Below are 15,558 nucleotides of genomic sequence, written 5' to 3'. Positions count from 1 at the left end.
TTAAATACCTCCATACAAAGTATCTTTAAGTACTATTAAGACAGTTCTACAATGTACAAGGGTAATAGATATGGTAACAAAGTTCTATATGATACAATCGTCTAGGTTAGTTATAATTAATGAGATGACTATTCTGCACTCGGGCTCATCAACACCCGGGCATGAACAGTAAATTCAAAAAGTTAAATTTTTAGGGATCGGAGATGCTCATGTGCACAAGGTTCGTACGAATTTCTGTGGTGTTTGGACATTTTATGAGCTCGTGCCAAAAATATCCAGGTGTGTCAAAAACTTTGAAAAAGAACACTATTCGGAGCCAATTTCATTTTTTTGGTACGGGCTCCTTAGATGTGCACACATGAGCATCTTGGATGCATAAAAAATCAAAATGTTTTAATTATTTTCAGTATTTTTTGAATTTATTGTTCACGAGGTGTAGATTTGCCTGGGCACCATTTTGAATTATCGATAATTAACAATAAATTCTATAAGAAATATAAGAAATGTCTACCGATTTCCTTTTTTCTAGGTTCGGTCTATCGATATCCTAACAAAGATCATTTTTATGCAGAGGGATAGGCAATACCATTAGGAAGCCCCACACGACGTCCATGCCCCGTGGAGATGTCATCGTACCCACAAATGGCCAACAAGTTAGAGTCAATCCTCATTCATTTGTTTCGTGCGGTCTGTATGGTCGAGTTTAATTTTCCTTAACTAGGTTAGCAAATCTCCTCGTATTAGCCGTGTGAAACACATATATCCTATTTTTACTAACAAACACATATCTTTTCTATAAGTGGCTTAATTCAAAGATGTAAACAACAACCAAGCTATATCAATTGTAGGAAATTAAGCACTTGCATGTCACAACTTTTCAACACGTCCCTCAGGTGGTGGTAGGTACCTTTAGCTTAGAGGAAGAAGGTTCTTCGCCTCCTCCAAGCCGTCGCCGACCATGCCAGAGAGGAGGATGCCTTGTTGCACGGGTCCCTGAAGAGTAGAGAGTGGATGACAGATAAATACTAAACGAGTAAAATAATATTTGGACCGCATATTCACTTTGCTCAGTGTAGTTTATAAACTTGAAACAAGGTACCCAAATACCAAAAAATGGTAGACCTACAATCAATTACAAGAATTCTACTAACCATCCTACGAACTGTACCAAACCGGGCCACGGCCCGTACTTGCCTTTGGATTTTTCTTACAAATTGGTGTGGATTTGGCCACAAAACCACAGTTAGCCCATTTTGCAAGAGTGGCATTCCACCCTGCATTCGAAAATGCTAAACCTACCTAACCACCTACAATCCCCTGCATTCCCTAGAAAATCAGGACTCCTAAAATTGTGGACAGAGCATCAGTCAGTCAACATCCTAAATGCAATTTTCATCCCAAAAAAACCCTAAATGGCAACCTAGGAAGCTAGACACGTGGACCATCATATATGTGGTGGATGGGTACAAGATAAACCACAGAAACACAGGGGCAGAGTGGATTGGAGGAAGCAGAGGAAGGCAGGGGAGCGCGGGATCTCACTCCAACCAGCGCCACACGATGGCTCCAACCCCCCAGCCCACCATATCCCACCCTCCCGCCACAGCTTCTCTCCGCTGACTCACCACCACTTGCCGCCCACCGGACCGGAGCAAGGGACCGACCATGGCCGCCGAGGTGGTGGCGCTCTCGCCGGCCTCCCGCCTGCCGTCCCTCTCCTCCAGGCCTAACGCTCTAACCGCCTCCTCCTCCCGGTCCCGACCACCTCGAGGCGCCCGTGCCCCCCGGTCACCGCCGACGCTCGCCATCTCGACGCCGCACCGGCGCCGAGCGCTCCTCCTCCTCCGGCCCCGCGCCACCGAGCAGCAAGGGCAGGTGCAGCAGCAGGAGGAGGAGGTGGTGGACGGCAACGTGCTCCCCTACTGCAGCATCGACGGCAAGAAGAAGAAGACCATCGGGGAGATGGAGCAGGAGTTCCTACGAGCCCTGCAGGTACGCACCACCACTGATTCATCTTCTTCATGCTTCAATCGATTACTCTGCTCGACTGCTCTTCTCCTCAACATGTACTCTTCTTGTGTTGTGCAGTCCTTCTACTACGACCAGAAGGCCATCATGTCCAACGAGGAGTTCGACAACCTCAAGGAGGAGCTCATGTGGGAAGGCAGCAGCGTCGTCATGCTAAGTACGAGCTTTCTCAATGTTCTACTAAGTCGCCAAACAGAATTTCCATCTATTGTTTGATTCAGACCTCTGTTCTTTTTCCTGGTGTTTTCAGGCGCCGATGAGCAAAGGCTGCTGGAAGCCTCCATGGCCTACATCGCCGGCAACCCCATCATGTCCGACGCCGAATTCGACGAGCTCAAGCTCAGACTCAAGGTACTACCAGCAGCTTGGGCTCTGCGTCCGTAGCATTCCTATCGCGAGAGCAAACTAACAAAGGACATGCTACAGATAATGCACTTACAGATAGATGTTTAAACATAGACACTCTGGTCACAAGGATATTAGTATGCTCTAAGTAACACATATATTTCTATGATCGTTTTCGTAACTGGCCTTTCTTTTCTGCCTGCTACCTTTGCTAGCAAGATGGAAGCGACATCGTGACGGAAGGCCCCAGGTGCAGTCTACGGAGTCGGAAGGTACGCGATGATCAAAAAATCATACAGCAGTCATACTCTGCTGTAACATTTTCATTCTTTTATAGTGTTATCTGTTTGCATTGATTCAAATTCAAGTAAGTCGCATCGGTTTGTATGGATGGATACTGCAACCCCCCATTGCCATGTGCAGTATGCCTGAAATTAGTCGACAAACGCACCTTACATCGTGTGACAAGCCCTGAAATTAAACCGCAAAAATTGCTGCTGCAACTTTTCAACGATTTCGTGATTCGTATTTGGTAAAATGTAAGTGCCGGCCCCTTTTTTGCTCTGCTCTGACTATCTATAAAACGTGGCACAGGTTTACAGTGATCTGACCGTTGACTACTTGAAGATGTTCCTGCTCAATGTTCCAGCGACTATTGTTGCTCTAGGACTGTGAGTTCATTGACATTCTTTCCTGAAAGGGTTTACTACTTGTACAATATTCGTTCAAGTTGGATGAAACTGATTGCAACACATGCTTCTTCTGTCATTTTAAGCAGGGACACTGACTAATAATAGCTAATATTGATGTTTTATATTTACATTCAGGTTCTTTTTCATCGATGAGCTGACTGGCTTTGAGGTCAATGTATTCCAGGTCAGTTAGTATTTACTAATTTGCATACCCTTCTCAATATTGCACTCACATAAACATCCGTGACCAGATATGTGGCCCATATTTTGCCACATCTTCTTAGTTAATCTGTTCATAGCTTTTTCCTTTTCTAATTGACTTTGCATTTTTCATGAACAATGAAGTTTCCGGAGCCCTTCGGATTCATATTCACATATTTTGCCGCTTTGCCTCTGATATTGGTTACGGCCCAAGTGGTAACCAAGGCCATAATAAATGATGTCTTAATCCTGAAGGTTTGTTATTCCCCCTTTCCCCATGTACACATTGATCTATATATTCAGTTTGAGAGAAAACTCACGGTTTTTCTTCCCGTCTAGGGGCCGTGTCCGAATTGCGGCACTGAAAATCTTTCCTTCTACGGGACGATACTGTCGATCGAGAGCGGTGGAGCAACGAACAATGTGAAATGCGCAAAGTATGTTCCTTTAACTATCGCACTCCATGTTACCCATTTCAGAGTTCTGAAGTAATGACATACTTGTTTCTAGCAACTATAAACATTACCGCGATGTTTTATTTCTTCCCAGTTGCAAAACGGTGATGGTATACGACTCAAAAACTCGGCTGATCACACTTCCAGATTCATGAACAGGATAATTGAAGGTACGTGTCATGTAACAGTTCTGTGGTAGCATATCTTGTCGCTTCCCTGAGATTGACAGATGGGTGTCACTTTTACTCCCGTGCAATTTGCTCTGCATTTCTACAAGGTTCATTATGGAAGAAGAAAAATAGAATATGCTTTCTTTTGTATATATTCATGTCATATCAATCATAAGTGATGCAGATACATATGAACTTATATTGTTACTATTATGCAACTTTGATGCAAACAGTGGCACTTCTTCATTAACAGGTAGGAGCACCGAGATGCAGAGTTGGCCATTCATGTTTGGTAATCAAGTGAGCAAATGGAATTACCAAGTCTGCAAGGAACTGCTTGTTGCTTCTATGTTGTAGTATGATTTTCTGTAGATATGTATTTGCAATTGTACCTGATTCACACGGATTAAATTGCGGAATGTATAGAAAATCTAGATGGTTGTGAGCCTATGACATTAAACCAAAGCTTATATGTAGTCTTGGCCAATTGTCATGCGCCACGAATAAAAGGGGGAAAAGAGAGAGATGTGCTTGCAAGGGCCATTACATTGGCAATTGGACCATGGGACCATGGCTTGTTTTGGTTTTTGTCTAACGAGCTTGCGTCAAATCACATCGTTGTGGCTCATTGCGCAAGTGACAACTTTTCCTCTAATTTTTGGGCCATTGTGGAAGGGATAGCTTTCTTATCCCTGTATGTACCTTCCACTAAAAATATATCTGCCTTCCATTTTGTGAAATCACATTTGCATGAACTAAAAGGTGTCCCTGTATGAGAATCGAAGAAGAAAGCTGGCTTTTTACTTGGTTTATGTTGGGAATTAGCAAAAAAGTACACTTGTGATGAACTGAATACTACATACAAGTAATATCAGCACCACTCCATGTACTAACTAAAGGATCGTCGCTTAGCACGGAAGGAAACATATGCAACATCATATATGAAGGTAAAATATGTTACTTAGCACACAAGACGCTCCTCAGACTTCTAATGGTAGGAATAACTTTTGGATAACAACAAGCATCAATCACAGAGACACCAGATTTACGTGGAAATCCCCCAAGTTGAGGGGGGAAACCATGGGCCGAAGCTACCCAAATCCTCTTCCACTATTATCAGATGTGAGATACAACAAATTCTTTTGTAGATAGCACTTGAGGGTCTCATACATCAAGATTTCTGAATCTTGGACGAAAAAGATTTTGGGCTCAAGAGCTACAAATTGGAATAATCTCACCTAAGATGGTGGAACCGCAGCTTGGAGGAGACAAGGTAGTGGATATAGATCATCACAACCTTGGGGAGGAGCTCCATTTGCTTCTTTCTTCAATCTTCCTCTCTTCCCTTTCTCTCTTAGTTTTCTCTCTTCTTCTCCAATGGAGGCTGAACTGATTTTCGTCACACTTGATGGTGGCTATTGGATGGAGGGTAAAGCATCCCCATCCTCTCATGTACAAAGTTCAAAATGACCCTAGGTCATAACCCAAATAGGTAGTGGGTTTTTGCACGTCTTTGGTCATATCCTCACAACCCAAATGAAGAGGATATCCCAACAAATCTCCCCCTCCGACTCATGAGGGGTGCACCACCATGTTTACTACCTCGTAACATCCTTGTAGCTTCTCATTTGGTAATATCTTGGTCATCATATCTGAACCATTATCATCGGTATGGATCTTCCCAAGTTGAAGCAACTTGAAACTCACAACATCTCGAATCCAATGATACCCCACATCACGGTGCTTGGTTTGAGAGTGATAGCTTGAATTGTTGGCAAGGTGAATAGCACTTTGACTATTGCGAAACAAAATATACTTCTCTTGTTTCATGTCGAGCTATTGCAAGAAGTTCTCCATCTACAAAACTTCCTTGCCAGCATCAACTACTGCTATATACTCGGCTTATGTAGTTACTGTAGAAACACATTTCTGCAATCTTGATTGGCATGACACTGTCCCCCTACATAAGTCAACAGGTACCTAGATGTGGACTTCCTAAGATCCTTGTGACCAGCATAATCTACATCTGCATAGCCCTGCAATACAGGATCACAACTTCCAAAACATAAACAAGATGTAGAAGTTCCCTTGAGATACCCGAGATTCCACTTCAATGCTTCCTAGTGAGCTTTACCTTGATTTGTCATGAACCGGCTAATAACTCCTACTGCATAGGCAATATTAGGCCTATTGCATACCATGGAGTACATTAAACTTCTCACAACAGATTGGTATGGTACTTTTCTCATTTCTTCTTTCTTCTTTTTGCTTGTTGGCATTTTTTGAATTCAGTTTGTGATGGCATGCAAGCGGAGAGATAACAGATTATGTATCTTTCATGTTAAACCTTTCAAGTACATTCTCAATGTGTCTTTCTTGTGAGATCTTTGATCTATCGCGGGAAGTCTTCATGCCAAGTATTTTCTTACCTGCTCCTAAATCCTTCATGGCAAATGATTTACTCAATGCCTTCTTAACAAAAGCAATCATGTTTCCAACAATCAACATATCATCAACATACAACAAGAGAATAATGATATCACCCTTGGCATACCTCTTCATAAAGACACAATGATCAGGTTGTGCTTTATGGTAACCCAGCCCAGTCATAAAGACTCAAACTTCTTGTACCACTGCCAAGGAGTTTGCTTCAAGCCATACACTTCTTCAATTTGCAAACTAAGTGCTCCTTGCCTACAACCATTAATCCCTCTGTCTGCTCCATGTATATCTCCTCCTCCAGGTCACCATGGAAGAATGTTGTCTTCACATCAAGTTGTTCAATTTCCATGCCCATGGTGGTAGCCATGCCAAACACAACTCGGATCAAAGACATCTTGACCACCCGAGAGAATATCTCATCATAATCGATGCCTTTTTTTGACTAAAACCTTCCACAACCAACCTGGCCTTATACCTTGGACATGAGGTGTTTTCTTCAGTCTTCACTTTGTACACCCACTTGTTCTTGAGTGCTTTATTTCCCTTTGGTAGATTCACCATCTCAAAAGTATCATTCTCATATAGGGATTTCATCTCATCCTGCATGGCTTCTGACCATTCATTCTTGTTCTCATAAGACATTGCCTCCTCATAGCATGAGAGCTCACCTGTGATGACCCACAAGTATAGGGTATCTATCGTAGTCCTTTCGATAAATAAGACTGTCGAACCCAACGAGGAGCAGAAGGAAATGATAAGCGGTTTTCAGCAAGGTATTCTCTGCAAGTACTGAAATAAGTGGTAACAGATAGTTTTGTGATAAGATAAATTGTAACGAGCAACAAGTAACAAAAGTAAATAAAGTGCAGCAAGGTGGCCCAATCCTTTTTGTAGCAAAGGACAAGCCTGGACAAACTCTTATAATAGGAAAAGCGCTCCCGAGGACACATGAGAATATCGTCAAGCTAGTTTTCATCACACTCATATGATTCGCGTTCGGTACTTTGATAATTTGATATGTGGGTGGACCGGTGCTTGGGTACTGTTCTTACTTGAACAAGCATCCCACTTATGATTAACCTCTATTGCAAGCATCCGCAACTACAACAAAAGTATTAAGGTAAACCTAACCATAGCATGAAACATATGGATCCAAATCAGCCCCTTACGAAGCAACACATAAACTAGGGTTTAAGCTTCTGTCACTCTAGAAACCCATCATCTACTTATTACTTCCCAATGCCTTCCTCTAGGCCCAAATAATGGTGAAGTGTTATGTAGTCGACGTTCACATAACACCACTAGAGGCTAGACAACACACATCTTATCAAAATATCGAACGAATAACAAATTCAAATGACTACTAATAGCAAGACTTCTCCCTTGTCCTCAGGAACAAACGTAACTACTCACAAAGCATATTAATATTCATAATCAAAGGGGTAATAATATGCATAAAGGATCTGAACATATGATCTTCCACCAAATAAACCAACTAGCATCAACTACAAAGAGTAATCAATACTACTAGCAACCTACTAGCACCAATCCCGGACTTGGAGACAAGAATTGGATACAAGAGATGAACTAGGGTTTGGAGATGAGATGGTGCTGGTGAAGATGTTGATGGAGATTTCCCTCTCCTGATGAGTGGAGCATTGGTGATGACGATGGTGATGATTTCCCCCTCCTGGAGGGAAGTGTCCTCGGCAAAACAGCTCCGTCGGAGCCCTAGATTGGTTCCGCCAAGGTTCCGCCTCGTGGCGGCGGAGTCTCGTCCCGAAAGGTTGCCTCTATTTTGTCCTCATCGAAAGACTTCATATAGGAGAAGATGGGCGTCGGAGAGCCACCAAGGGTCCCACGAGGTAGGGGGCGCGCCCCAGGGGGGGGCGCCCCCCACCCTCGTGAGCAGGGTGTGGGCCTCTGGCCTTCATCTTTGGCAACGATTTTTCTTTATTTATTTTAAGATATTCCGTGGAGTTTCAGGACTTTTGGAGTTGCGCAGAATAGGCCTTCAATATTTGCTTCTTTTCGAGCCCAGAATCCCAGCTGCCGGCATTCTCCCTCTTCATGTAAACCTTGTAAAATAAGAGGGAATAGCCATAAGTATTGTGACATAACGTGAAATAACAGCCCATAATGCAATAAATATTGATATAAAAGCATGATGCAAAATGGACGTATCAACTCCCCCAAGCTTAGACCTCGCTTGTCCTCAAGCGAAAAGCCGATAACAATAAATATGTCCTCATGTTTAGAGGTAGAGGCGTAGATAAAAATAAGATACGGGCATGAAGGCAGCATGATTATTTCCATAACAGCAACATGTAGAGATTTTGTCATATGATTACTTATGTTCAAGTGATGATCTTTTCACAAAGCAAAAAGTATGAATCAGAAACCTTATTGAGCACCAACAAATTATAACCTCAGTCATTGAAGCAATTGCAATTTATCATAACATCGGAAAGAGTCTATGTCAGAGCTTAAAAGCAAGTCCACATGCTCAACTATCACTTAGTCCTTCATAATTGCTAACACTCACGCGATACTTGTGGTTACGGAGTTTTAATCGGACACAGAGAAAGATAGGGGCTTATAGTTTTGCCCCACAACCTTTTACCTCAAGGGTAATGTCAACAATAATGACTCATGCTCCCCTACATCCAATTATATATATATATATATATATATATATATATATATATCATGTTCTTTCCAACATGCTGAGCTTGCCAAAGGATAAAATGAAAAAGGAAAGGTGAAGATCACCGTGACTCTTGCATAAGGTAGAGGATAATAATAAAAGATAGGCCCTTCGCAGAGGGAAGCAGAGGTTGTCATGCATGTTTAGGGTTGTTGCACAAAATCTTAATGCAAAAGAACGTCACTTTATATTGCCCCTTGTATGTGGACCTTTATTATGCAGTCCGTCGCTTTTATTACGTCCACAACAAGTTCGTACAAAGCTTATTTTCTCTGCACTAATAAGTCATGCATATTTAGAGAGCAATTTTTATTGCTTGCACCGATGACAACTTACTTGAAGGATCTTACTCAATCCATAGGTAGATATGGTGGACTCTCATGGCAAAACTGGTTTAAGGGTAATTGGAAGCACAAGTAGTATTTCTACTTGGTGCTGAGAATTTGGCTAGCATGAGGGGGAAAGGCAAGCTCAACATGTTAGAGGATCCATGACAACATACTTTATCTCAGATGTAAGAAAACATAACTCATTATGTTGTCTTCCTTGTCCAACCTCAACTCTTTAGCATGTCATATTTTAATGAGTGCTCCCAATCATAAGAGATGTCAATGATAATGTATCTATATGTGAAACCTCTCTTTCCTTATTACTTCCTATTAATTGGAACGATGACCAAAGCTATATTTGCCAACTCCCAACAACTTTTGATCATCATACTCTCTCTATGTGAAGTCATTACTTTCAATAATATCAATATGGACTCTTTGATTCTTTTCATTCTTTTCTCCTATTCACCCAAGATCATGGCAAAATAAACAAGCCCTTGAATTAACACTAATCTTTGTTATATAGCTCACGGACTCGATTACAAAGAAGGATCGTAAAGCAAAACTCAAAACTAGATCATGCCATGACTTTATTCTACTAAATCAAGATACTACTAATAGGATCGAACTAAGAAAAACAGTAAAGATAGGAGTTGTGATGATGATATGATACCAGGGCACCTCCCCCAAGCTTGGCGATTGCCAAGGGGAGTGCCCGTACCCATGTGATCATATCCTCGGAGGTGATGGAGGTGGTGATGATGACGATGGATAATCGCACATCGAGCGTAAAAGTTCCTCCAACTTGCGGATAATGCCCTTGAGCCCAGCAATATGATCCTTCAACAAAATATTCTCCTGTGTAAGATACTTGTTCTGTATGCGGGCTAACTCAATCATCTTGAAAGCTTCAATCTCTGTTGGAGTGAAAAGCTTAGGTAAAGGTTGAGGGATGTCTTCTTCTTTCACCACCGGAGCTTGAACCTCCATGGCCTTCTTGATCCTTTCATCCTTGTTGATTTCTTCTGGTTCCTCTCTTTCCAACTCTATCTTCAATAGCCAAGCATCCTTGTCTTCGTTGCTGGAGGAGGGAGAAGTCATGGTGCTCTAAATCTGCAACGGAAATAGCTCGGAACGAAAACAGAGGATATTTGCATGATACAAGAGTCAAAACCTTCGAGAGAATATATAATGAATTTTTACCGACCAAAATACGTATCGTACAAGAAAACGGAGTCCGGAGGGCACTCGAGGTGCTCACGAGGTAGGGGGGCGCGCCCAGGGGGGTAGGGCGCGCCCTCCACCCTCGTGGAGGCCTCGTGACCTTCCCGGACTGCCACTTATTTTTCTATTTTTCTAAATATTCCAAAACGGAGAAATATTGCCTTAAAAATTGTTTTGGAGTCAGTTTACTTACCGTACCACATACCTATTCCTTTTCGGGGTCTGAAACGGTCTGGAAAGTGTCCCTTATGTATTCCTCCGGGGTTACGGTTTCAATAATATTGGTTTCAACATTTATGGGATTACCTGAGATATAATGTTTGATTCTTTGACCGTTTACCACCTTCGGGTTTGTGCCTTCAAAGTTGTTGATTTTTATGGCACTGGAACGATAGACCTCCTCGATAATGTAGGGACCTTCCCATTTGGAGAGAAGTTTCCTGCAAAAAATCTTAAACGAGAGTTGTATAGCAATACATAATCACCTACATTAAACTCACACTTTCATATCCTTTTGTCATGCCATCTTTTAACTTTTTCTTTAAACAACTTGGCATTTTCATAAGCTTCGGTTCTCCATTCATCAAGTGAGCTAATATCAAATAACCTCTTCTCATCGGCAAGTTTGAAATCATAGTTGATCTCTTTAATAGCCCAATATGCCTTATGTTCTAGTTCGAGAGGTAAGTGACATGCTTTTCCATAGACCATTTTATACGGAGACATACCCATAGGATTTTTATATGGAGTTCTATAGGCCCATAATGCATCATCAAGTTTCTTGGACCAATTCTTTCTAGACCTATTAACTGTCTTTTGCAAAATTAAGCTGAGCTCTCTATTGCTCAATTCTACTTGACCACTAGACTGTGGGTGATATGGAGATGCAATTCTATGATTAACGTCATATTTAGCAAGCATTTTACAGAAAGCACCATGAATAAAGTGTGAACCACCATCAGTCATTATATCTAGGGACTCCAAACCTCGAAAAAATAACTTCCTTAAGCATTTTAATAGAAGTGTTATGGTCAACACTACTAGTTGGAATAGCCTCTACCCACTTAGTAACGTAATCAACAGCAACTAAAATATGTGTGTAACCATTAGAGGCAGGAAAAGGTCCCATATAATCAAAGCCCCAAACATCAAATGGTTCAATAACAAGTGAATAATTCATAGGCATTTCTTGACGTCTACTAATATTACCAATTCTTTAACATTCATCACAAGACAAAACAAACTTACAGGCATCCTTGAAGAGTGTAGGCCAATAAAAACCAGATTGCAATACCTTATGTGCAGTTCTATCTCCAGCATGGTGTCCTCCATAAGCTTCGGAGTGACACTTGCATAGGATCTGTTCCTGTTCATGCTTAGGTACACAACGTCTAATGACACCATCTACTCCTTTATAAAGATGTGGGTCATCCCAAAAGTAATGTCACAAGTCATAGAAAAACTTTTTCTTTTGTTGGTATGTGAAGCTAGGTGGTATAAATTTAGCGATAATATAATTAGCATAATCAGCATACCATGGAGTGCTACGAGAAGTGCTTATGACATTTAATTGCTCATCAGGGAAGCTATCATCAATAGGTAGTGGGTCATCAAGAACATTCTCTAACCTAGATAAGTTGTCTACAACGGGGTTCTCAGCTCCCTTTCTATCAACAATATGCAAATGAAATTCTTGTAGCAAGAGAACCCATCTAATGAGTCTAGGTTTGGCATCCTTCTTTTCCATAAGATATTTAATAGCAGCATGATTGGTGTGAATAGTTACTTTAGAATCAACAATATAGGGTCTGAATTTATCACAAGCAAATACAACTGCTAAAAGTTCCTTTTCGGTAGTAGCATAGTTTCTTTGAGCATTGTCTAGAGTCTTACTAGCATAATGGATAACATTTAATTTCTTATCAACTCTTTGCCTTAGAACAGCACCTACAGCATAATCACTAGCATCACACATAATTTCGAAGGGTAAATTCCAATCAGGTGGCTGAACAACATATGCAGAGACTAATGCTTTCTTAAGTATTTCAAATGCTTCTACACAATCATCATCAAAGACAAATGGTACATCTTTTTGTAATAAATTAGTTAGAGGCCGAGAAATTTTTGAGAAGTCCTTAATGAACCTCCTATAAAATCCGGCGTGACCAAGGAAACTTCTTATACCTTTGATGTCCTTGGGACATGGCATCTTTTCAATAGCATCAACCTTGGCTTTATCAACTTCAATACCTCTTTCAGAAACTTTGTGCCCCAAGACAATACCTTCATTAACCATAAAGTGGCACTTTTCCCAATTCAAGACAAGATTCGTTTCTTCACATCTCTGTAAAACTCGAGCAAGATTGCTCAAGCAATCATCAAAAGAGGAACCATAGACGGAAAAATCGTCCATAAGAACCTCACAATTTTTTTCACAAAAGTCAGAGAATATAGCCATCATGCATCTTTGAAAGGTAGCAGGTGCATTACATAAACCAAAAGGCATACATCTATAAGCAAAAGTACCAAAAGGGCATGTAAAAGTAGTCTTTGATTGATCTTTAGCCGACACAGGTATTTGAGAGAAACCAGAATAACCATCTAGAAAGCAATAATGTGTATGTTTGCATAATTGTTCTAGCATTTGATCAATAAAAGGTAAGGGGTAATGATCCTTCTTAGTAGCTTTATTTAATTTGCAGAAATCGATTACCACCCTATAGCCTGTGATAATTCTTTCCGGGATCAATTCATCTTTATCATTAGGGACAACAGTAATATCTCCCTTCTTAGGGACACAATGGACAGGACTTACCCACTGACTATCAGACTGGATAAATTATACCTGCCTCCAGAAGCTTGAGTATTTCTTTTCTTACCACTTCTTTCATTTTAGTATTCAAACATCGTTGATGATCACAAACTGGTTCGGCATTCGCTTCCAAATTTATTTTATGTTGACATAGAGTGGGACTAATGCCCTTAAGATCATCAAGTGTATATCCAATAGCGGCACGGTGCTTCTTCAGAGTTTTCAATAATCTTTCTTCTTCATGCTCTGAAAGGTTAGCACTAATAATAACAGGATATATTTTCTTTTCATCAAGATAAGCATATTTAAGATTATCAGGCAACGGTTTAAGCTCAAACACGGGATCACCCTTGGGTGGAGGAGGATCCCCTAGAATTTCAACAGGCAAATTGTGTTGTAGTATAGGTTCCTGTTTAAAGAATACCTCATCTATTTCCCTTCTTTCATTCATGAACATATCAGTTTCATGATCTAGCAAATATTGTTCTAAAGGGTCACTAGGAGGTACAGCAATAGAAGCAAGACCAATAATTTCATCCTTACTAGGCGATTCTTCCTCACGATGTTGTTTACTAAATTTAGAGATATTAAACTCATGAACCATATCATCCAAGCCAATAGTAACAACATTCTTTTCACAGTCTATCTTAGCATTAACAGTATTCAAGAAGGGTCTACCAAATATAATGAGACAAAAGCTATCTTGTGGAGAACCAAGAACAAGAAAATCAGTGGGATATTTGGTTTTTCCACACAAGGCTTCAACATCTCTAACAATTCCCATTGCAGATATAGTATCTCTATTGGCAAGTTTAATTGTAACATCAATATCTTCTAACTCAGTAGGTGCAATATCATGCATAATTTCTCTGTATAAGTCAATGGGTATCACACTAGCACTAGGACCCATATCACATAAGCCATGATAACAATGGTCTCCTATTTTAACAGAAATAACAGGCACTCCTACCACAGGTCTATGTTTATCTCTATCACAAGGTTTAGCAATTCTAGCAGTTTCACCCTGGAATTGAATAACATGCCCATCGATATTATCAGACAAGAGATCTTTAAGAATAGCAATATCGGGTTCTACTTTGACTTGCTCAGGAGGTGTATAAGTTCTAACATTGCTTTTACGAACAACAATTGCAGCTTTAGCGTGATCCTTCATTCTAACAGGGAAAGGTGGTTTCTCAGCATAAGAAGTGGGGACAATAGGATCATTATAAGTGACAGTCTTTTCTTCAACTTTAATAGGTGCAGCTACTTTTAATTCTATGGGAGGATGATATTTAAACCACTTCTCCTTGGGGAGATCAACATAAGTAGAAAAAGATTCACAGAAAGAAGCTACTATCTCAGAGTCAAGTCCATATTTAGTGCTAAACTTACGAAAAATATTGATATCGATAAAAGATTTAACACAATCAAACTGAGGTGTCATACCTGACTCCTTACCTTCGTCGAGGTCCCAATGTTCAGAGTTGCGTTTAATTCTATCCAATAAATTCCATTTAAATTCGATAGTCTTCATCATAAAAGAGCCAGCACAAGAAGTATCGAGCATGGTGCGATTGTTATCAGAAAGCCGAGCATAAAAACTTTGCATAATTACTTCTCTCGAGAGCTCATGACTGGGGCATGAATATAACATTGATTTAAGCCTCCCCAAGCTTGAGCAATGCTTTCTCCTTCGCGAGGCCAAAAATTATATATATAATTGCGATCACGATGAACAAGATGCATAGGGTAATACTTTTGATGAAATTCCAATTTCAATCTTTTATAGTTCCATGATCTCATATCATCACATAGCATATACCATGTCAATGCGTCTCCCTTCAAAGATAAAGGGAAGGCCTTCTTCTTAACAACATCATCGAGTATACCTGCAAGCTTAAATAGTCCACAAACGTCATCCACATAGCGTAGATGTTTATCAGGATGCCTTGTTCCATCTCCTGTAAAAGTGTTAGCTAGCAGTTTTTCCATCATACCCGAAGAAATCTCAAAAGGAGTTTCATTTTCAATAGGTTCAGTAGGTTGAGTAGGTTGAGGAGCAACTCTTTGCTCTACTGGACGGGGTGAAGATACCCCGAACAAGCCCCTCGGAGAATTACTTTCCATAGTAACAAGTGACAGAAAATTTC

General features: G+C 40.6%; 1 protein-coding gene across 1 annotated transcript; it reads left to right on the top strand.

Annotated features, from left to right (window-relative positions):
• Nucleotides 1-1,500: 1,500 nt before the first annotated feature.
• LOC123114448 (PGR5-like protein 1B, chloroplastic) lies at nt 1,501-4,504 on the top strand. Its single transcript, XM_044535934.1, has 10 exons — nt 1,501-1,992; nt 2,089-2,185; nt 2,279-2,379; nt 2,589-2,645; nt 2,968-3,044; nt 3,201-3,249; nt 3,411-3,521; nt 3,606-3,703; nt 3,816-3,891; nt 4,145-4,504. Exons 1-9 carry the CDS (start codon nt 1,666-1,668, stop codon nt 3,874-3,876), a joined length of 978 nt encoding a protein of 325 aa, XP_044391869.1. The 5' UTR covers nt 1,501-1,665; the 3' UTR covers nt 3,877-3,891; nt 4,145-4,504.
• The last annotated feature ends 11,054 nt before the right edge of the window (nt 4,505-15,558 follow it).

Source organism: Triticum aestivum, chromosome 5B (assembly GCF_018294505.1).
Source record: "Triticum aestivum cultivar Chinese Spring chromosome 5B, IWGSC CS RefSeq v2.1, whole genome shotgun sequence".
Classification (NCBI taxonomy): Eukaryota; Viridiplantae; Streptophyta; class Magnoliopsida; order Poales; family Poaceae; genus Triticum; species Triticum aestivum.
The sequence above is the reverse complement of the archived record's forward strand: the minus strand, read 5'-3'. Positions and strand labels throughout refer to the sequence as shown.

Excerpts from the sequence above, each read along its gene's own strand:
- LOC123114448 (XM_044535934.1), top strand. The coding sequence starts at position 1,666 with ATGGCCGCCGAGGTGGTGGCGCTCTCGCCGGCCTCCCGCCTGCCGTCC. Across the intron at positions 2,380-2,588 it reads AGCTCAAGCTCAGACTCAAG|CAAGATGGAAGCGACATCGT; the intron begins GTACTACCAGCA and ends TACCTTTGCTAG. Across the intron at positions 3,250-3,410 it reads TTGAGGTCAATGTATTCCAG|TTTCCGGAGCCCTTCGGATT; the intron begins GTCAGTTAGTAT and ends TGAACAATGAAG.